The following is a 22993-nucleotide window of genomic DNA, read 5'->3' as shown; positions in this document are numbered from 1 at the left end:
CAGGGGTTAAGACCAGGTTGCAGGATTCCATGGGAATGAAATGGAAAAACAATTGTGTACTTCTGTTTAGGTTCATGTCAAAGAACCCCAGGTGGTGAAAACTGAACAGGGTGCCTCATAATCATAGCGCTAGATGTAAAACGCCAGAATTTGTTTAATAAAAAAAAAAAGGAAAAAAAAGCAACTGCGTTCTTCGGCTTTTTTCTAGGGTGTAAACAAAAGAAATCATTTTGATTTCTGAAAGTCTGATTTCTAAGAAAAACATGTTACCGATATCTTGTATTTCATACCTAAATGTAATACCATTCCCAACTGTATCTCCGCTCAACTGAACAGCTTGTGTATTTTAAACGGCTGCTTTCAGTTATCGAGTGCACTATCATAAGAACAATAATGAAGCAGAATGGCATGCCTCACATACACGTTGAGACATTTGTAAATCTGCTGTGTTTGTTGAAGAAGTCAAGTGTGGTACCACATTGGACACAGAGTTTTAATGGGTTGCAGACATGGTGAGACTGTCAAAAAAATTTTTTTCCTGCCTGAAGCAAGTTAGCAGATTTACAGGCTGCCCCAAAACAGGATGTTTATATTGAATGACAGCTTGGAACTTTTTCAGCAGAACCATTTAGCACCCGTGCGTTGATTCTCTCGGGAACTGGTGCGCCTCTGTGCAACAGCCACGACTCTCCAGCAGCAAAATGACTCGGAATGAGAGTTCGCACTTGCATCGGCCCCTCATCTTCGAGGCTTCGAAAGTGGTGTAAGGCATTACAATCGAACGGAAATGGCTATTTGATAATTTTGAATAGTGAATTATGAAGTTGAATACAATCTGAATAGCAAATACCTTTCAGTTAGACTGCAGTCGAACCCACTTACAACGATACTGGTTTTAACAATAGATTGATTTTAAGAAGGAAAAGCTGCTGCAACGTCAACTTTTGTGTGTTTTCTGTGGCGAAGTAACCCGCTTATTACAATGTTCCCATGCTGCATTATCGGTTATAACGATGAAGTCTGGCTGCTGGGTGTCCATGCCAAAAGGTAATGGAATGTGAAACCTTTGAAAAGAAAAAGTGAAATGTGAGGCTGCGGCACGATGGCCCGCCACTCCAGCTGCCGCTGTGCGCTTCCCTCCATGAGAGATGCACAGTAGCCTCACAAGCATCTCTTCCACCACCCTCCCACCCTTCCGAACTCTAATGGGCCGCACCCATAGCCCTGCGCCATGCCACCCTCCGAAGAAAGAATGGAGCACGCCAACTGTGCTGACAACCCTGTTGGCGCTGCTCCCAGAGTGCTCGCTCGGCCCTCACATTTGGTTCTTTATTCTATGACCATCATTTTGCACAATCCTGCTAATGGATGAAGGCGCTCGTGCTTGTTTTTGTTCGTTGCGTCGAAGTCGTTCCTGGCCACATTGTTTCTCAGCCTAGATCGATTTGCCGCCGAAACGGAAGATGGCTGATCAGCTCGCTGGTCATCGGCAGTGCACGACGTTGCCGGTGAAAAGAAAGTGCACTGCTATAGATTTGGAAACGAAGTGCTGCTAAGCGTTCCAGCTGCCCGCGTTGTTGTCAGGGGTCATGTTAATTAGTTCTTTTTTCTGAAAATGAAATAGAACTGGACAAGTAGCATTTTATTTCGTCTTATGATACAAGAATGTTTTTTGCAATGAGTAGCTGAGTACTAATGACACAATTTAACTGAGGAGTGCTTTCGTCATCGGGCAAGTGCTTGAATGTCCCGGGGGAGTCGCTAATCATGTCCTGCATTTAGCTCGATTACTCTATTATTAAGGCTCTGTTCGCGATAATATTGACTCTTTAGAGATTCTTGAGCAGTAATCTATCACTTTAGCTTGATTTAATATTTGCCTTTAGTGTCTGTTTAAGTATCCTTTCAATGCACATTAACATTTGCTTGACCATTCTTGAGCATTTGGGCTTCCTTCTAATCTTGTGCTTTTGATGCAAATGCTTCATGCCTCTTTTAGTGTCCTCTTCCAAGGCTGTGCTGCCACCATTGCCTTTACCGCCCATGTCCAAGATCTACAACAGCTCTTACCGCAGCAACAAGCCCGCTGAGGTGAGTTGTGTGGACCCGCATGTTTAGTGGTGTCACATCCCCTGTGCTGGATCAGTTGCTAAGGCGTTCTGCTGCTGGTCATGAGGTTTCCAGCTGCAGCTGCCACATCGGAAGGGGGTGGTATGCAAGAATGCTCATATACTAGGCTATGGCTGCACTACAAAGAACTCCAGTTAGGTATATTAATCCGGAGCTCTCTCCTATGGCAGCTCGTATTGGCTGGTGTCATGGTTGCTTTAGGATGCTAAACCCCATCAATAGGTGATGTTTTTTACTCGGTATTGTTGGAAAATAAATAGTACAGAAAAACATAGTATGCAGTTATGGAGTTTATATCAGGGTGTCTACCCTGATAAATTGGATTTTCTCCCCTTTTGCTTTGAATCTGGGAAATTGGCACCTGCAGCAATTATGGCAAAACTAGTGGTGTGTCGGAAGGAAGTGAAGTTTTAAGTGAGCCTATGCTATCCGCAAATAATGGTGTCTTTTGCTGTTTTTTTTTTTTAGTCTGAGACTGACTTTATGGTTGGACTATCGTGATAGGCGTGATTCAGTCAAATGTAATATAGTAGTGCATCTCGCCTTATTTACAGCTTAAGCTGGTAGTTGTTGAAGATCATAGACTGGCCTAGTAACTTGGCAAGCTAGAAACCACTATTTTCTTTTTCTTCCGTGTGATGAACCCTCACTGTTGTGGACTTTCTGGGAATTTTCATAAAAATGGTCAAGGAAAACCTGCAAAATCGGGGATATGAAAGTGGCAACGTATAAGACACCTTGAATATATATTCACAGATATCTCTTGCACACCTGAAATCAGTGCGTTGCAATGTTTCTCAGTGGATGGGAGACTTGGACGGGTGAGTGCAACCACAGCAGAACAGAAATTTACGTATTACAAACGGTTCTTGTGTTAACACCACTACTGCTGATCAGCGACCGCGATATGCAGCACCAGCCTATTGTGATGTTGACTTAAACATCCCTGGAGTGTACTGACCTTGTGCGGTGCTGTTGTGTGGATGCAGCTCTTCCGGAAGGATCTTATCAGTGCCATGAAGCTGCCTGACAGTGAACCACTGGATCCAGATGACTACTGGTTCATCTCTGACGGCTGGAAACAAGAGTGGGAACGGGGAGTTCAGGTGCCTGTCAACCCCGGACACCTGCCAGAACCTGCTGTGAAGTGAGTGGCAACATAGAATTGCACTTCGTGTTCTGTCATACGTTTTGCCTAAGTGCCTTCTGTGGATGACCATACGAAGCCAACAAATAATGAAGCCAAGGAAAGCACAGGGAAAAATGTTTGTTGTTTTGGGGTCAAACTTCGATGTAACTAAATATCAGATATAACAAAGTAAATATAAAATGTTTCTAGCCAGTGTCGGTGTGCAGCGAATGTAATGAATATCAGTTATAACGAAGGTAATTATGTGAGATCCGACTGGGTATAATGAGGTACAGCTGTAATTGAAATGTACGAATGATAAGGTAAAGGGAAATTGAAAGTACAGGTAGGAGCCATACCCTCATCCCTTGCATTGTGCGTGTCATGCTCTGCCATTGAGCTGTCACGACGGTCGTTCCCACATCCACCTTATTGGGTATCTGCCACTGTGGCTTTGGGCGCACTGACTAAAACTGCCAGGGTCAGATCTTGTATGCATACATAAATGCCGAAGGCAAATACTAAGTGGACACTGACTTTTAAAGTACCGTTCCACAAATGCTGCAGCGCTTGTTTTGTGCCAAGAAAAGACTTAGTTTCCAAGAAAACTGTTTCTGAAGGGTCCTCATACCTTTAGCGAAATTCAAATCACCCGTCCCCTAGCGGGGAGTGCTGATGTTGCAAACGCTATCACTTTCCATTACTGCTGTTGGTGAGTAAAATGGTGCCCAGCAAACAGTGCTATAGTTTTCTGCGCAATACACAAATGTGCGGCCATGCAAAGACTGAGCCAAGATAGAGCATTGGCTAAACATTTCGCGCATAGGGAGTCTCTGACTCGGCGATCATGCACATCACGCGCAAACTTCTCGGACCGTCATCTAATCATTTTGTGCATAGGCACCTCCGACTGCGCGAATAAGCGCATTGAGTGTCGACTCCTCGAGCCCGCGGCTAGGAATTTCGCGCGTCGGCACGTAGGACTGCGCGAATAAGCGCATCGAGGGTCGACTCCTCGAGCCCAAGACTAGGCATTTCACGTGTCGGCACCTTGAACTGCGTGACTAAGCGCATCGAGGGTCAACTTCTCGAGCCCGCGACTAGGCATTTCGTACATCGGCACTTCGGACTCGCAACCAAGCACATTGCACCTTCACTCTATTATCATATTGTCACGATAGCTCGTAACAATATCTATCATACCACCCCTTCATAAAGAGAACCTCATCATTAGCTCTGTTCACTAGGCCCCTTGGGCTGGCACACACCTGGCTGCAGAAGTGATCGAGGCATCATACAAAAGTAAAATTCTGGAAAGCACCTAGCAGCTGCATATCTATCACTGGCTCTCTGATCCTAAGTTCCACAGCCACTGTCAGGTGAAGATAACTTGGATGGCTACTTACACCCAGAGCCTTCATTCAGTATCATGGTCAATTCTACCAAATGAAAAAATGCCTCACTGATTGAAATGGAGACTGCTATCAATCAGGCAGCCTGCATGTACAACACTGGAACTATATTCATGCCCATACAGAGTTCTACACTTCAGTTTAAAACCCAGGCACCATGCTCTTTGTAGAGCATGGTGCCTAATAAGGTTTCTTGTGGTAGTTCAGTGGCCAGTGTGCTATTATTTTGAGAGTGTGCAGTCACACATTTAGTATGGCCATTCTTACAAAACATAGAGCTTCAAAATGGTGCCATTTGTATTGCTGTAGATTCACTTTAGCAAAAGCTACATTTGTTTGAAACTTCAGATGCGTTTATTTCAGTTTGATGTTTTTGCACACTGCACTCTGCCTTACAGGTGTTTTTTCTGGGTTGTTTTTGGCCAAAAATGAAAAGGGTGGTATCATTTTATTCGTATTGAAATGATCTGGGAGGTATGCTATTTTTATTACTCTTGCACCGTCATGAAAATTACATTCAGGTATAGTAATCGCTGCTAATTAAAAAAAAAGTTTCATAATAAATGCAAGATTGTTTTCTTGTCCACAAAATGCTTTCAAATGAATAAAAATAGCATCACCCCCTACAGTAGGTCTTTAGCAATGTTGTCATGCATTTAGTTTTGGTCTAGCAAGACGGAATCATCAAAAAGCACCGTAACGAGTTTGAAATTAATTTGACTTCAGACCTGAATATTTTTTTGAACTGCTACAGCTATCAAAAATCTAATTACAGATCTGAAATCAGCACGAAAAATTACCCCAGACAGTGGAGTTCATTAACGATTCACCCAAAAATAAGAAAAAAATATTTAGAACCCACGTCCCCCCTTAAGTGGCATGGACCGTTTGGAAATCATGCGTCATCACATGGATGTGACATTCTCTGCTACTTGCAGTTTATGCGAGTTTTGTGAACCAGCAAAACCAGTGCAGCACTACGTGATAACGAAACTTAACGAAACAAAACCTTTCGACTACCCGCGTTGTCACGAAGGGTAATGACAATGAGTTCTTTCTGTTAAGTATCGAGTAGAACTGGACAAGGAGCATTTTCTTTTGTCTTATAATGCAATACAATGACCCTTTTATTACAAGTGGTTGAGTACTGGTGACAGAATTATAATGAGGAGTGCCTTTGCTATCGGGCTATTAATTGAATGTCCAATGGAGTCTTTAATAGTGTCCTTCATTTACCTAAATTTCTAGATTATGAAAGCTCTGTTCGCAATAATATTGATGCCTTAGACATTCTAGAGCACTGATCTATCACTTTAGCTGGACTTAATATTTGCGTTGAGTGCCCCTTGAAAGGGTGTCTAGCAGCTGAGAAAACTGGGGAATGACAAGTAAATTTTAGACACCTGGAAGGTGTTATTGAATTGTCATGTAAAATTTGTAAAAAGAATTTATGATGTTGGGGTGAATGACTGAGTAAACTGCCAAGTCAGAAATTCCTGTAGTTTGGTTTCACCACAAAGTCTTTAGCCTCATTTGCAGCAGTCCCAGGCCAGCTTTCCTACACAATAAGCATTCCTTCCTCAACCACCATATAGAAGGAACTGATTTGTTAATTATATGCAGCACTGGCTTCTGGCACAAAGTAAGCACACATTTGGTTATTGCATGCGCCTTCTGCTAATGGCCTGCACATTCTGTACAGTCCACGCCTGTTACAATGGATCTGCATACAACAGACTATTCTCACTTAGTTTGCTCTGCGTATACCATCGAAGAAACCAATTCTGCCTCTAAATGGACACTATAGGCAAATATTAAGTCGCTAAAGTGATAGATTAGTGCTCAGGAATCTCTAAGGCGTCAATATTATCGTAAACAGAGCCTTGATAATAGAAAATTGAGGCAAATGCAGGACATTATTTGAGGCTCCCCTGGGACATTCAAGCACTTGCCCGATGACGAAAGCACTCCTAAGTTAAATTCTGTCACTAGTACTCAACCACTCATTGCAAAAAACATCCTTGTATTGTAAGACGAAATAAAATGCTACTTGTCCTGTTGTATTTCATATTTAGGAAAAAGAGCTCGTTGACATTACCCTTGACAATGACGCGGGAGGTCGAAATGTTTCGTTTTCGCTCTAGTCTGCGCCGCCCATGCTTTCGCATTTCACTAGTTTCGTTATCGTGTAGTGCTGCGCTGGTTTTACTGGCTTGCGATACTTGCACAAACTGTAAGTAGCAGAAAATTCAACTTCCATGTGATGTCGCGGGATGCCTGACTGGTCTGCGCCACTGGACCAAAAAGCAGCTGCAGTGGCAAATCTACCGCTCTTGTCTTGGCTCGAGTTAATTTCCTTTCCCTTTGTCCTCTTGTAGCTTCAATGCTAGTAAAGGAGGGAAGGTGTTGAAGGTCCGAAGTTGGCGCCCCTCTATGATTCGAGTGCACAGTGGCAGCGCGAAGGAAGAGCCGTTGTCTGACAAAGTGACGTTTTATTGAAACGCCAAGGCGTCTGTCCGAGTCCAAGCCTGAAGCTCCGCTTTTTCTTTACACAACCAAACATGACTTTTTAAGCCCTCAGTTGTACAAAGGATTCGCAAACCAGCCAGTCACACATGCGAGTTCACATCATTGTAACCAATAGCACAACCACCTTCGTGCCGCACACGGCATTGGTGGAAACAGTGGCACTCTTTAGAACACGCCAGGGGATAGGATTTCTCAAAGACACGTGCCACCTCCCTCTCCCCTACGTTGGGCTGCGAGTATCTGCCCCTCATGTCTTCCCTCTTTTCACCTGCAAACGGCCGCCCTGCAAGCTGCCGAGAATGTTCCGTGAAATCGCGGATTATTGACTGCATATCCGCCGGACAGCGGGCTACCCTGCCAGTAATGAGAAATCTGTCTCCCGTGCAGCTGTGTGCCGGTTCGTTTGAATACAAACACCATAATTGGGACCCGATAGCAATCGCACACAAAAGCATTCCTCGGCCGTAGCCGGCTAAGTGGTTTAAAGCTACCGCCATCTTCACGGGCATTCTTAGCAGGCGCACGCGGATGCCAAACATCAAACCGGCTGGGCAGCGTCGCGTCGCCCAATTTCCGTGACCGAGACCGTCGATGGGACATTTGAGAAGTGCATGGGCATTAGCGGTGGCGGTGACCTCAAGCACCCCTCAACTTTCATCTTCATGCTTGAGTGTTGCCCGCGTCCCCTCTTCGTGGAACCCACATGCGTGCCTCATTTCCGGTTATTGGCTGATACAGCAGGTGTGAGCTCGCCCTGCGCTTTGCTGTAGTCGCCTAAACTGGGCCACAAAATAACAGCAAGGTCAAGTCCCTAATCTCAAACTGACTGCTCGGTACTGCTGTCTGTCAAAAACCGTTTTACTCACCGAGGGCTGCAAAGGGTGATGATGGCGTATGCAATGTCACCACTTGCCCCGGTTGCGTGGCAGGAGATTTGAATTTCGAAAATGGTATTCGGACTCCTCAGATGCAATTTTCTCGTAAACTAAGTCTTTTCTTGGCATGAAACGTCGCGAGGTTTCTGGAGTAGTATTTAAACAGCCCACATTGTCTTCGTATTTGCCTTTAGTGTCCATTTAACGGATTCGGCTACAACCGACAAATTTTTGGCCAGATTTTGTCCACATGGTCAAATGGAGTTTGCTATGGGGACGCGTGCGTGAGGCAATGCGCTGCATGCAACTATTTCCGGCCACTTGCCGAGTTTACACTGAATGAATAGAAGGGATGGATACACTAGCGGCAAGCTTCCCGTAACAGCGTGCCATACCATGCTCTCTCTGCCTTGGACCACCACTGTTGGCTTATTGTCAAGGAAGTGCCGAGGGTGCTGCTAGGCCTAAGCAACTTCGAAGTGAAACCATAGCATATGGTGCTTCAAAACGACTGCAGACATTCGCACAATGCACCGTTTTGAAAACGCTTCATTTCTCATTGCATATTTTCGAGAAAAAAAACTAAAGAAAACCTCAAAAAATCTTTTAAAAACCCATGCTGCTATTCATAGCATCTCGATGCATGATGCAGTTGAGCCATCTTGTATGCGGTGCAGCGGTGGCCAGACACAGGCTCCGAGTTGAACTTTTCTGATACCGCGGCTCTCATTCATGCTACAGAGTTGACAGTGTTTGCCACTTGTCGCGAAAAATAAAATTAATACATCGATTTGCACTACCGGCAACTGTTTTGTGTGAGGAACAAACTGTAGCGGACGTTTGTGTTATCGGCGGCGCTTGTGCCATGTGCTGCCTGGCAGCTCAGGCACGGCAGCGCTGGCTGGCCGGTTTCCCACCATTGTGTTGCCATTGTGCAGTTGTACAGTAAAATCTCGTTAAACCGTACCCGCTTAAACAGTGGTTTCATATTAAAGTAGTAAAGTAAAATCCCCGACTCAACGGCCATTGAACATAATGTGTTTTGTATCTGCATAAACTGTACCAGCTTACTGCGTAGGGGTCGGTTAACATGTACTGTTTCCACTTTTGGTCACACAAACATGGCAGTGTGTCGTCTCCATTGGGCAGCCCGACAGAACAAGCCTCAGAGATCAGAACAACGGCCTTCAAGCGCCCTGTGCGTTTGCGCTTGAAGCCACATCAACATCATTTCGGCGCCGTGCCAGAGAGTGTTGTGGCATCGTGCAAGCAAGTACTCGCATCATGCTGAAGCTCGGATAAAAAAAGACGCCGGGTGCTCAGCATAGAAGAAAAATTAGGCATCGTTCATGCTATCGAATGTGACACGAAGTCTGCGCTGGCACGCGACAGGGATCTACTGTTGACTACGGTGTGTGGCATTTGGAATGCGAAGAAGTTGCTCGGCAGCTCTGCTGCGACCGCGAAGAGATGCCATGTCGGCTACGATAGCGAGGCTACTAACTCGCCCAAACTGCCACGCTTTTTACGGGGTTTGACTTTTTGCCATTGTTGCCGAAGTGTTGCCTAGCGACAGTGATGAGGACAACTCGGAAAGCGGCAGCACGGGTGATTCAGGCCCGACAGTGGCAGAAGCTGCGTGTTACGTCAGCCTCATGAATAGAATTGTCGCGATGAGAACAGCACCCCGCCATGTAAAAAGCGCCCCATGACTTCTACAAGGCTACAGCGCCCGTGCATGGAGAATATGCAATGCCAGCCAGGTATCTACCATGCGAGTGTTTGCTGAGGAGAGGGGGCCGGCTGAAAAGCTGGCTTGCAGCTTCAGTAAGTTTGAGGCCGCTGTCATTGCTGCTAGGCCACCGCGGCATCAAACGAAAATAACACTTCTGTCGCGCGTCGATCTCATGCTCGATCTCATGCTCGATCTCATGCTCGATCTCATGCTCGATCTCATGCTCGATCTCATGCTCGATCTCATGCTCGATCTCATGCTATTTCGGTCAAGCAGTACTACCATTTAGTACATACTTTTTCCGAACTCTGGCGAACTACGGTTTAACGAGGTTTCATTGTATGTACGCTGGAGAATGTGCCACTTGTCTGTAACCAGTGTCTGAAAATGGCAGACAGGAAGACGCTGTGCGACGTGGTTGTACGATTACTGCGTAAACCCATTTTTCTATAGCAGTGGTTCTCAAGCATGTTGGTCGCAAGGAACCATGCTAAGCTCCAGGAAGCGCCAAGGAAGCCCCCCCACCCCCCCCCCCCCTGGTCGAATCTCAATATAGTCGAATCTCGATAATTCGAACTCAAAGGGGCCCAAAAATTCGTTGAAATAAAAGTTCAAAAAAAAAGAAGGAAGCTAATTGAACAGAGGACTTGCCTGCAGTGGTGCATGTGCACTGAGCTAACATGAGTGGGATGTTCCAGAAGATTTAAGTATAAACTCTATGCAAGGGATCTTGCACAATAGCGACAAGCGACTCGATGGAGATGGCTGTCGCATTCTCTCATTGTCTGCAACTTGTACCCCATGCGAGCAATGAGTTCGAGCGATGTCTCCCCAGTGCTGCCGGTATGAGGGCAGCAATATAGGCGCCGAAACTAGCGTGACACATGCTTTATTAACTGAAGTTGATGTGTTTTACTGTAAAAAGCAGCATAAAATATTTCTGAAAGTCTTGCAGTAGGTTCCTATCCTTGCATGTGTAGAAATTCAATCGTTTGCTCGTTCCGTGCGACAATCGGAAGTACTTGAGTTATGTACATCCAGTTTCGGCTTCGTGCTATTGGCTAGTCACTCATAGCACTTTCGGGCGACGAGCGACGAATTCTAGATTTGCAGAACCGAGCAATCACGCGACAAGACCGAGCAATCTGTTCACGCGACGGCCCGATCCGTCGCTCGAAGCCGTCGCTCGTCGCTGTCGCGCACAAAATCGCGCTCATGGGGTTTAGCTTTTATTCATACATTTTTATAAATTACAGTCAATGTCTGATTTTTCGGACTCCCTGGGAGCTGCAAAAATGTCCGAAAGATTGGGTGGTTCGAAAAAAAAGAATGCATGCCCTTTACTGCTCCCAAGGGCTCAAATCGCCACTATCATGTTCGAGATAGCCTAAGGTCGATTAGTTCACTTATTAGGTGTATCGGTGCTTGTACTGTGATAAGAGACGGCGAATGCTACCGTGTATAATTAAGGAAGGCATACCATGTCCCGGAAATTAACAGCACTAAACAGATAAGGACGAATATAAAGAAGAACATGACACTGGCACTGTGTCATGTTGCCAGTGTCGTGTTGTTATTTTCCTTCGCGCTTTTCTGTATAGCACTGTTAATTTCCGAAGCATGATTTGCCACCAACTCGCTCAAGTTTCTCTTCCGATACCATGTCCCATAATAATTGCCCCTTTTACCTTTTAGTATGCTTCACCACGTAACACTGCTGTATTGGGGCGAAGCTGACTTTAGGGAACCGGTATCATACAACGCACCATGCTTTCCGCATTCCGAAGCCATTGGCGAGGATAACAAACGCGGAGTCGGTGCCATTGCTAACAGCGGCAAATTCCTTCAATGAAAAGCACGCCACCAAACAGCAAGAAGAACGATAGCGAACGTCGAAGTAGCTATGCCTAGCCTCGTTGTGGTGTGGTTACAGCTGCGAGCAGATCTGCGTGCAAGATCGCCGGCTTGAGGTGGTGAGATAATCAAATGGCGGTAGTGGTGGCTTCAATTAATGCCGTTTCAGACCTGTGGTCATGGCAAAAAGATAAGAAAATCGGACGGCAGAGGTTTTTTGTGTCCGAAATTTTAGACGTTTTTATATATTGACTGTATGGTGCCGCAAGGGCGTCCAAATGATCGGGTATGTACGAAAAAGGGCGGTCCGGCAAATCGGTCGTTGACTGCACAGGGCACCCGTCACTAACAGAAGTAATCGGTAATGCATGTCTGCGCACAAATTTCCGCCACTTATTTTTTTTTTTTCTTTGCGTGCGGTGTTGAGGGGTCTCTTCTGAGCTCTTCCTTATGCCGGGGTCAGAAGAATGCTGCTCGGAGGCACTGCTCCGTGATTTCTTGCACTGCTGCGAGCATTACAGCAAGCAGGGTTCGCACAGACCCTTGAAACCCTTGAATATCCTTGATATTGACAGTATAAGTTCAAGGGCCCTTGAAACTACTTGAATACCCGTGAGCTCCTTGTAATCGTTGAAAATCCCGTGGGATTTGTTCCGATAGAGAAAATTTACGATGTACCTCTGCAAGTCACACTGATCTTAAAGGCCCTTTCGCTTACAAATGCCCGTGAAAACAAGCTGTGTTGACTAAAGGGCAACATCAAGAAGTTTCGGTTTTAAATCCCGCATCCCCTATGTCGTCTGGCAACTAATATGCATCGGAAATCAAATCCAATCCAATGCGAGGCATATCGCTCGGTCGGTTACAGTGCCTAGAATATACTCTAGTGCACCGTCCGAGTGTCTGCAATGCACGGGCAGTGGTGCCTGCCGCCGCGGGCCACCAGACGGCGATGCCTGTCGGCACCATGCTAAACCGTGGGGAGTTCGAATGGCTTTCGTTTGCGATGCGTTGATTGCAATGCGTAGTTCAGTTCGCGCCTTGCTGCCGCTTTCGTTGCAGTCTTTTCTTCTTGTGAGTGGGTGTTTCGCGTCTATGTGTGCGCTCGTCTGTCAAAAGAAACTTTAAAAAGGTCGCGAAACTGCGATTTCCCAGACAGACGTGGAAAGAAACGGCTCCTCTCATTACCCAGCGCGTCCGCAGACCCCGAATGTATCGCGGATTGAGACAAGAACATAACAGAGGTAGATTGCCGGGCAAATGGGGAGGCTTGCGTCGTGTCTCGCCTGAAGTCCGCCCATGCCTCAGCATAGTCCGGCACAGTCTTGTAGTACAGCGCACCAAGCGGCCGGCGGCGGCAGGCGTCACTCTCGGTGCTACCGCGACACCCGCGCTCGGCGCACTAGTGAGTGCTCTTTTAGGCACTATAGTTGGACCGTCTGTCGGTCTCGTGCACGCCATTTCAGTGAAGTTCGCGTTTGCGTTGTGTGTTTGTTTTGACAAGATACCAGGCGGGAAGTGCAAGTTTCAGTCTGCGTGGATGCAACATACGGACTATTGTCACTGGGTGAGACCGGAACCCAGCGATCCTTATCGAGCAAAGTGCGCAATATGTCAGAAGACGGTCGACATTGCAACGATGGGGGAATCTGCCTTGAAGAGCCACCAGAAAGGCGTGAAGCACCGATCCAAAACTGCAGCAGGTGAGGGCTGCTCATCCGTTGCAAGTTTCGTGCAAGCGGGAAATCTGACGTCCGCGGCTCCTTGTAAGCGTGAAACCATGGCAACTTCCTCTCGGGCTGCGACACTTGACGAAGACTGCAGAAAGCATGATTCCGTGATCGAAGCCGAAATTTTGTGGATGATGAAAGTTGTGTCGTCGCACTACTCCTACAGCTCCAGTGGATCCATTTCCCAGCTATTCCAAAAGATGTTTCCGGATAGCGAGGTTGCGAGAAGCTTCACTTGCTCTGAGAAAAAATGCGCGTATGTCGCGTGCCACGGTCTACGCCCATTTTTCACTTCGCAGGTACAACAAGTGATGGAGAAGTCTCACAATTTTGTTGTGCTTTTTGACGAAACCTTGAATGAATACCTGCAAAGAAAACAACTTGATGTTCACGTCAGATTGTGGAACAACTGTGAGGTGACAACCAGATACCTGCGACATTCATGGGTCACAGCACAGCGGACGACCTTATGCAGAAGTTGACGGAAACACTCGTGTCTTTTCCCCTGAGCAGGATTGTGCAGCTCTCAATGGATGGCCCGAATGTCAACTGGAGTCTTTTCAACAAGTTGCAGCAGCACATGAAGAATGACTTTCAAGTTCAGTGCTTGGATATTGGTTCATGTGGCTTGCACACAGTGCATAATGCTTACAAAGCAGGAATGCATGCGACGAGCTGGCCAGTTGACACCTTTCTGTCGAGCTTATTCTCACTCTTCCATGATGCACCGGCCCGCCGTGAAGATTTCGTTGAAGAAACAAGGAGCAAGCTGTTTCCACTTCCTTTCGTACCCCACCGTTGGGTCGAGAATGTGCCAGTACTGGAGAGAGCCCTGGCTATGTGGGAGCATTTGAGGCACTACACCGAAGCAGTGAGCGACCATAGGCTATCCTTGCCGAAATGTAGAGCGTATGAGAACGTCAGTGATTTTCTAAAGGACCAGCTTGATCTTGCAAAACTGAACTTTTCCCTAAACATTGCAATGGTTGTGCAGCCTTTCTTGACTGTTTTTCAGAGTGATTCTCCAAAGACATTTTTTTTAGCGAAGGAGCTCGAAACTGTCTTGAGGAGCCTCCTTGCAAGGTTCATGAAGCGCTCGGTGTTGACAGAAGCCACGGGCATCACGAAACTGCTGCGAATTGATGTTCATGATACTGCCAATTACACGTCACTTGAGAAGGTGGACGTTGGACGAGTGGCTGAGAAGATCTTAAAGAGCGGAAAAGCGATACCAAGTGTGTTTTTGAATTTAGGGGTGAGTGTCGGAAGTTCATTGTGAACATGATCCTGAAAATCATGGAGAGAAGTCCTATTAGGTACCCTCTGGTTCGAGGGTTGTCATGTTTCGACCCCAGAGAGATGTCAAAGGCAGAAATTTTGCCTTGGGAAGCTGAAAGTTATTCTTAACTGTTTAATTGACAGCAAGCTTCTTCCTGAGCACAAGAGCGATATTGTGTGTGCACTGTACATCAGTTCTGCCAAGAAAAACGGCATAAACTGCAAAACTATGAAAGAGACCAGGAACGCCTTGACGTTCTCTTCGTGCGCCTTTTGAAGCATGACCCGGCGTTCTCGATGTTGTGGGAAGTACTGAAGGTCCTTCTCTTGCTTAGCCATGGGCAGGCGTCAGTAGAAAGAGGTTTCAGTGTAAACAAGCAGATCGCGGTCGAAAATATGGCAGAGCTCTCGTATATCTCACAACGAGTCATCTGCGAGGCCGTGAAAACCCACGGTGGGCTGCTTAACATTCCGCTGTTGAAAGAACTGAAGTCATCAGTGGGCCAAGCCAGGCATAGGTATGCGTTATACATGGACGAACAGAAGAAGCAAGCTGTAGCACAGCAGGTAACCTTGAAGAGAAAAGAACTCGAGCTAGAGCTACAGAGCATGCAAGAGAAGAAGACAAAGCTTCAAAAAACTCTTAAGTGCTTGCAGGAATCAGCGGATCACTTTTCGGAAGACGCCGAAGCAAAAAAGGACCTGACTTGTCTTGTCAAGGCCAAGTTTCCATCGAACAGCCAAAGAAAAAGAAGCGAAGATAACAGCTCTTGAAAGAGAAATTAATGCGAAAATAGGGCTCCTTTCCTAAGTCATGTGAGGAAATAAAATTATGCTAACACTCCTTGAATTCTGCCTTTTTGCATCCTTGAAATCCTTGAAATGTCCTTGAATTTTCAGCCAAATATTGTGTACGAACCCTGATTGCTGGAGTGCAGTACGTTCGAATTAACAGTCTCAAATGCTTGCGCGTTTGAATGAGCATAGTTTTCACCCATTGGAATGCACATAACTTTGAAAGGACCACAGCGTCAGTTCGAATAAACTAAAAGTTCGAATTAAGCGCGTTTGAATTAACGAGATTCGACTGTTGAGAGGCTAGGCGTAGTGCACAACACGTTTGGGGCCAGTGGTGGTGTTGAGCAGGCTACTGTGACGCCAATGTGCAGCCCAGATGGTCCAAACTTGGTGCAGTCATGACGAGCCAAGACAAGACAGCATTGTAACCTAGGCATGCCAAGAAAGAATGACAGTTTTTAGTGCTTATCACATGGGGACACTTATTACGTTTCACCACAAGATATCTTAGAATTAGTGCCGACTGTACTTTGAGCACAGTTAAACATAGTTAATTTGGACTTTATGGGACCGAAAAAAATGTCTGCGTTAACTGGATGTTGTTTTTGTGTTCTCTTCCGCTGTCGCCGTCTTTATTTGCGGTCAATATGATATGCATATATATGGGGTTTGGAAAGCTGGTCGGGCCCCAGCTCCTCCCGGAAAAATGAAAACTTTCATTTCATTCAGCAAACTGGGGTGGCCGGGTTTGCTTCATACCTCGATGTGAAGATATTGTCAGCATGGCTTGAAACCATATCTTTCATTGCTGATTCCCACATTCAGCAAAATCATATTTAGAGCACAGCTTTTAAGTGCCCGTTCCTGTGGCGAGTGTTCGTGTTGCCCCTCGCAACTGAGTGAACAAGCACAGCGAAGGATGAAAGCAAACGCAAAGTGTAGCGGGAGATGAAAGGCGGTGATTGCGAGGAAAGTGAAGAAGGAGGGGGCCGCGGAACCATGAGGCGGAAAGACGAGGAGGAGGGTATGGCGAAGGCCCGATAAGTTGGAAAACGTTGTGGCTCCTTCCGTGTAAGAAAAATACATTAGTGACTCTACTTTTTTGCATAAAAGGTCAAATTTCGATATAATGAAGTGAATTGCTGATTTTACCGTCTTCGTTATATATTGAGGTTTAACTGCAATATTGTTAACCAAGTCAGTTTGCAGAACAGAGGGCCTTTTGATAATAAATGTTTGTTTTGTTTGGCAACTATAATGGAGAAATGGCTGCATTAGGGAAGCTCAACTAACATCGTTCGTGATATTGTTTTCTTTGTAGAGTCATCAAGAAGAAGAGCAAATCAAACGACTTCAAGCTGTAAGTCTCATTTTCCAGTTCCACAGGTAACCCTAAGATTGAAATGGCGGACTGAGAACATGTTTTTTTTTTCTCCTAAATCGGTTCACAGACCTCCAAACAAGTTTCTCCGGTTGTCACACGATGAGTTCTTTTCCAACGAGCTCCACGTGCTGACCAACGTCAGTGCTTTGGCTGAAAAGACCTGCCGCTATGACTTGGACTCCTTAGATCAGCAGTGGTTGCGAGTCTTCAATGATGAGCGCAAGTCTCTTGGTCAGTAATCTTGCTTCATTTGGGGATTAAACCACAGTAGTTATGTTTTGTTATTGTGCTTCATTATGGTACACTTGGTCTCTGGTGCACTGTTCCTTGTCAGGTGTGCAGCTGTACAGTGCAGAGTTGTTAGTTCAAAGTGAAATTATGTTGAAATTGCATTGAAATAATTGTCAATTTGAACAAAAGGATGCATGTGACTGTTATATTGTGTTGCATGTTGCTGTGTGCTGGATAATATGTCAACCAATGTTGAACCGCGCGTTGTGGCCAGTATTCGGCTGCATTCAAGCTTTTGCTGGCCCAGTGTCTTTTGACAAAGGCTGCATACTTGCTCCCTAATTTGAAAATGAGAACAAACTGCAAAAGCCCTCATCTTTCATAAGTAGGGGAGTGCAAATACTCTAATATCACCGAATCAAATCAAATGTTGGAACGTTCAAATAATTCAATTCGTGAAACAAATATCTACTATTCGATTTTTCGACTATTCAGTATGTTTGGTGTAAAGACCAGCGTATTGCCACATGTTGCATGCGCTGTGGAGCCCCTCATGCTCCATGCCACAAATGCCGTGCAAACTTGCTGTGACCATCCACATTTCAGAATGTTTGACAGGTGGCAAATCATACCAAACCTGACACTGCAACGGCCCCGATGCCACTTGCTCTTTATCGTTGGCGCCAGCTAAGCATGAAACGGTGATTGAGTCATGTCATGTGCGGCTCTTTCGTCTGTTTCACAGATTGGCCTTGTGATAACCCAACTGCCGTAAAGTTGGCTTAGCCCTTCTGTATTTTAAAAACTGGAAAGAAAACCTTCTGTGCAATAAGTAAGAGATTGCTGCAGTACACAGGTACACTGTTAAACTGATAACCTCGTTGGTATTCAGTTTAAGGTAATGTCACTAATTAATTAGCTTAGGGAAAAAAAAAGCACATGATTCTATTCAACAGAAATTTTATTGATGAAAAAATGTTTTCTAGACCTTCATATTCAGAACTGAGCTGTAATCAGTGCTGGCTTACTAATTTGGTGTTCCCTTCAATAACAGTAGTCCATACTGTATATCTTAGTTTCTATGTACCTAAGTATCTGATAGCCATAGAGTTAGTACATTTACTGTAGAGGAAAAGCTGGGGTGAAAAAAAATTCACTGACTGTTACGATACTTCTTAATGCGAAATTTGAGCGCAGCTCTATACAAGTTTTCATTCCGCGATATATTGAGGTAAAGAATTTGAGAGAGACAGGTAGCAGAGTTGGAAATCGTCGAAAATCTGATCTGCTGGTCAAGCGCATCAGCTTTTATACATGACTTGTGAAACATTCCAGTGTAATTGCTGGTTCCGCATGGCTTCCAGAAAGTACTACTCAATTTGCGTTGCGCATACAATCAGATTAGAATATAATCGCGAAATGAGCGCAAATGAGACAAGACCAAACAAACCAAACAAGTGCAAGCGAGTACTGACGCCAGCAGATGATAGTACAATATGAGCGGTCTGGCTGAAACCAAATATGAGTACACATTGATCAGTCAGGCGGGTACGCATGAAACTAGTTTCCACGGGCATGTCACTGCAGGGGCCGCTCTCATCAGTCTCCGTTGTTCGCGGCTTGCGTCTTTCATCTGCTGCGCCATGTTCGCTCTTTCATCTTTCATTGTGCTCGTTTGCTTGGTTATGCCGCTGCAAAAATGGGCCTTTAAGAGCTGCACTCTAAAAAGTGGCAACCGCAAGGGCACTGCCATGTTGCTATCGCTCATTTTTGTAGCACTAGACATATTCAAAATATGATGCAAAAAGAAGCATTTACACATAGAGCGTGTGTATAGATGTGTGTGTGTGTGTGTGTGTGTGTGAGAGAGAGAGAGACTGCGAAAGCATCTCCATGCACATGCCAAATATTGTTTCTCTTTGGAGCTCAATGTTCAGCAGAAGCCTTTTGATGGCCTGCTTGTGGTACACACACCTGACGCTGTTTATTATTCCCTGGTCGAGTTGTATCAGGGAGATGCAGTTTGCTGGGAAATATTCCAGCTCAACACTGCAGAGCACACAATTCTGAACAGGGTGAGCTGAGTAATTGTCCAAAAGGAGGCAGATATTTCGTTCCACCGTGCGCATCTTGGCATCTAGGTCCTTCAGCCAGTTGCTGAACAAATTTGGTGTCATCCTCGCCTTTTTGTGTGACGAGCATTTCACTGACATGCTCTTGTTCCCGCTGAAACAACACGACTTCTCACTTGTTTCAATCACAAATGACACACGTTTATCACTGCCGTCCATGTTCACGCACAACAAAACAGTTAGATGCTGCTTGCTATGTTTCCCACCATGGCACTTTACATTTTTCAAAGCCAACATCTTCCTTGGCAAAGAGGCGGTAGAAAAATGTTGTCTCATTGGCATTGTATATGTTGGAGCTGAGGTTAAACAGCGCGAAGAAAACCAGGACACAAAGAAACAAGCACTGAACCCGCTTGTCTGTGGTATTTGTTTCTACGTGTTCTTGTTTAATTTGTGCTGTTCAACCTCAGTACTATATATGAACCAGCTAGTCCTCATCAAAGTCTTACAAATATGTTGGAGATGTCGTAATGTGCCAAAATGTCAGGGACACGATCATGCAGCCAGTCCCCTGCTCCAATTGCATTCGCCTCTGCCGACTCGCCGCTGACCACCTTGCCTACAATACCTTACCGTTCCTTAAATCGTTGCAGCCAACCGCTGCTGGCCTTGAGGTCATTGCACCCAAGGATGTTGGCGAAGTTGAGGGCCTTTTGCTGGAGAATGGCTCCCCCCAATGGCATGTTTTTTGCACACATGTCGATTAACCACGACTACAGGGTTTTTTCTGCATCGACGTAAGCCATTTCCTGTAGTGTTTTTTTTTTTTTTTTTTTTTTTTTTTATGGCCTGAACCACCAGGACTGACGGAACTTGTGATGCTCTTTCAAATTCAAAATGGTTGAAAGTGAGCTCAATGAAATCTCGTACCTTTCAGCAACAGTTGCCTTCTTTTCGCCGCTCATAACTTCGGCAGTGATTTTGCCATTTACATCATGGCACTTTTCTCTTCCGAGGTGCACTGCTCATCGTGCAAAAAAAAAAAAAAAAAGCGCCTACACACGAGGTCAGACCACTACTGGTCAAAGAAAACGTGCTCAGCGAACCAGCCTATCCACAATGAAATCAAACCACCAACTGTGTTTCATACGTATGATACAGGTGGTGCAGCGGTACATTCTACTTCATGGATTGAAGGCCGCCGGTAAAATTTGTCCATTAAAGGGCGCATGTAAAGTGCTGTTTGCCCTGCCTAGAAGGCTCTAATAGGTGCATGCGACGCACGAGAACTTCGCTAAATCGGGGTTGCATTATAAAATGACCTCGTTAAATTGTGAAAAATAAATAAAAAGGATATCAATGGGGCAGATATTGGGAAATTTTAAAAAAATCATTACTTTGAGAATTTTTTTAAATTGAGGTTCGTTATTTCCAGGTTCGACTGTATTCAGTATTTGCACACTCCTGATGAGATGGTTTGCGTGCACATCTTGGCTCCATAGCTTATTTGGTCACTCTGTTTGCATGTACACTCTTGCCATGTAGCATGTCGATTCCTATGGTTTTGTCATCCTATCAGTTTCTTTCAAATTTTGGGAAGCGAATGACATTGGCCGAATGAAGTACATGTTTCAGCACAACATATGGTAACGTTTATTGACGAAGTTTGTGATGATGAGAAAAAGAACAAAGGATAGATGCATACAATATGCAAGCATATTAATTCATACTTTCTTTTGTGGTGGGCTGCAGTTGGTCAAGTATTTCGGTGTGGAAACATTGTCTGCTTTGTTAAAGAGGTCTTTTTCTTTTTTGAAAAAATTTCCTTCTGTCATTTAGGCCTGGAACCCTTGCCTGAGCTGACCATGGAGATGATCTTGGAAGACTTTGAGACTCAGGTGAGGCATGTATCTTTGTTATTGGTGCAAATATGTGCTGTGAGTGTCTACTCTCACCTCTGGGTGTGTGTGCTCAAGTTCTGCTTAAGCTTGTAGCTACTGTTGTAGCTTAGAAGACAACTTGATAAATGCTTTAAAGGCTGTAATAGGTGGTGCCCAAATCCTGCCTCTGTGACCACTGCTTTGCAGTAACAGAAACCAACCTCAAAGGCGATGCTTTTGCCTGCTGTATATATACTGAAAGAAATTGTAGGGCAGGAAACATGTCATAGCTGCCATGTTTTGTTCATTTAAAAGTCTGGAGAGTGTCCCCCCAGAGGAGGGTAGCCAACCAGATGCATTTCTGGTTAACATCCCTGCCTTCTCTTTTATTTTCTCCTCCTCCTCCTCCTGGAGAGAGTGTACTGTCTGATTAGGTCTGGTATCATGATCAGGTCTCATTAGGTCTGGTAGCCTGCCTTGGTATCAGGTCTGACATGTGCATACAGCTTTGTCTTAGTCTTTGTCTCCTAATGTTCTTTCTTTCTTTATTGTTGAAAGTTGATGTCACCTTGCATGGTTTTGCTATTACAATTTCATGCAGTCATCCCATTCTCTCTGTGTTGACTTCCTAATTTTGTATTGCAGTGTTATGAAAAGCTTCAGAGAGAGATCCGGACTGAGCAAGGGTTGGGCATCGAGTATGATGAGGACGTGGTCTGCGATGTCTGCCGTTCAGTAAGTAGCATTCCTGCTTTTGTGTCCACTGCAGCACCTAGATGCTGGTGCAGGACAAGCTTTTGCTTCCCATGAGTTAAGTTTCACACAAAAGGTTAACTAAAAAGTTTTGTGCGTTGTAGTTGTGCATGGTACAAATTCCTAAGCATTCATCAACAATGTTTCATTGCATTACTTTCATTGGGACCTAGTCTTAAAGGGACACTAAAGTCAAAAATTGTTTGAGCTGTATGGGCAGTGCTGCCACTCCTGCACTATATTGCACCAATCAAGATTTCCTGCAACATCCTGGTAAAAAACAACACGATTCTGTGCTGAAGCGTGCCTGTGTGGCCGCAGTGGCCTGCCGGTGTGCGCGCATGATTAAAGTAACTTGATAAATCAAACTTCCTGATACCTGTGCATCGCTGGCTCAATGGGGACCGTCTAAAGGTCCAAATAATCAGGAGTTCGAAATATCCCAATTCGTTGGGAAACGAGTGACTTTATTCCCCAAGTGGCTAAAAAAATGTGCTGTATCCTTGAATTGACACTTTTGGGGGTACTTTCACTTTCACAGGATTTTGGGTGACTAGCGTCAGACACCTCAGCATGTACGATCGATGGCATTCTTTGCACTATGCCAGGTCTGATGATGTGTCCGGTGCTAGTCACGCGAAATGTCAGGAAAGTAAAAATGTTCCCAAAAGGTATCATCGAAAATAAGGCTGAAGTTTGTCAACGCATGGTTTGTGCACATATGTCGCTTACCTACAATCTGGTCAGTGGGTATCTCTACCATTGTCATGCTGTTGCCACAGATGGACGAAAGCACAGTCAAGGTGTGCATCAAACTGCCACAATTTCTAGGGATGACTTTTCGAGTGCCACTCTTTTCCACACTTCGTCAGTGGTAATAGCAGCGCTCTGCCTAGGTTATCAGTGGTTATCAATGGCATGAGCCGGCCGTGAGCCATGGTTGATAAGGGCGGCATATAGAATCGAGCGGAATGCATTGCTATAAAATTGCGACCCTGAAGTCGACTGCACTATAATAGCTGAATGATGCCCCCCCTCCCCCCTTTTTTAGCAATAGTTATTGTTTTCATCGGCGCGGGCACCGAAGGTGCAGTTGGCACTGCTTAAGCAACTTGGTCACCGGGACCGTGTCACTAACACGTGAATGAACAAAGCACTGGACAAGCCACACCAACACAGTGGGGACTCGCACAGGAATGCAGC

The 22993-nt window shown here is 45.3% G+C and overlaps 1 protein-coding gene and 1 pseudogene across 4 annotated transcripts in view; both read left to right on the top strand.

The window, feature by feature from the left end:
- LOC142578686 (uncharacterized) overlaps nucleotides 1–22993 on the top strand; it is an 80003-nt gene that overhangs the window by 9533 nt on the left and 47477 nt on the right. For all 4 annotated transcript variants that reach the window (XM_075688162.1, XM_075688161.1, XM_075688163.1 and 1 more), the window contains exons 4-9: nucleotides 2000–2091; nucleotides 3120–3277; nucleotides 16792–16830; nucleotides 16922–17085; nucleotides 20997–21055; nucleotides 21683–21772. In XM_075688162.1, the coding sequence (XP_075544277.1) occupies nucleotides 2000–2091; nucleotides 3120–3277; nucleotides 16792–16830; nucleotides 16922–17085; nucleotides 20997–21055; nucleotides 21683–21772 (602 nt within the window). The remainder of the gene's footprint in view (nucleotides 1–1999; nucleotides 2092–3119; nucleotides 3278–16791; nucleotides 16831–16921; nucleotides 17086–20996; nucleotides 21056–21682; nucleotides 21773–22993) is intronic.
- Nucleotides 12875–15791, top strand: LOC142577636 (uncharacterized; annotated as a pseudogene).

This window comes from Dermacentor variabilis, chromosome 4 (assembly GCF_050947875.1).
Source record: "Dermacentor variabilis isolate Ectoservices chromosome 4, ASM5094787v1, whole genome shotgun sequence".
NCBI classification, from domain to species: Eukaryota; Metazoa; Arthropoda; class Arachnida; order Ixodida; family Ixodidae; genus Dermacentor; species Dermacentor variabilis.
This window is presented reverse-complemented; position numbering and strand designations above follow the sequence as displayed.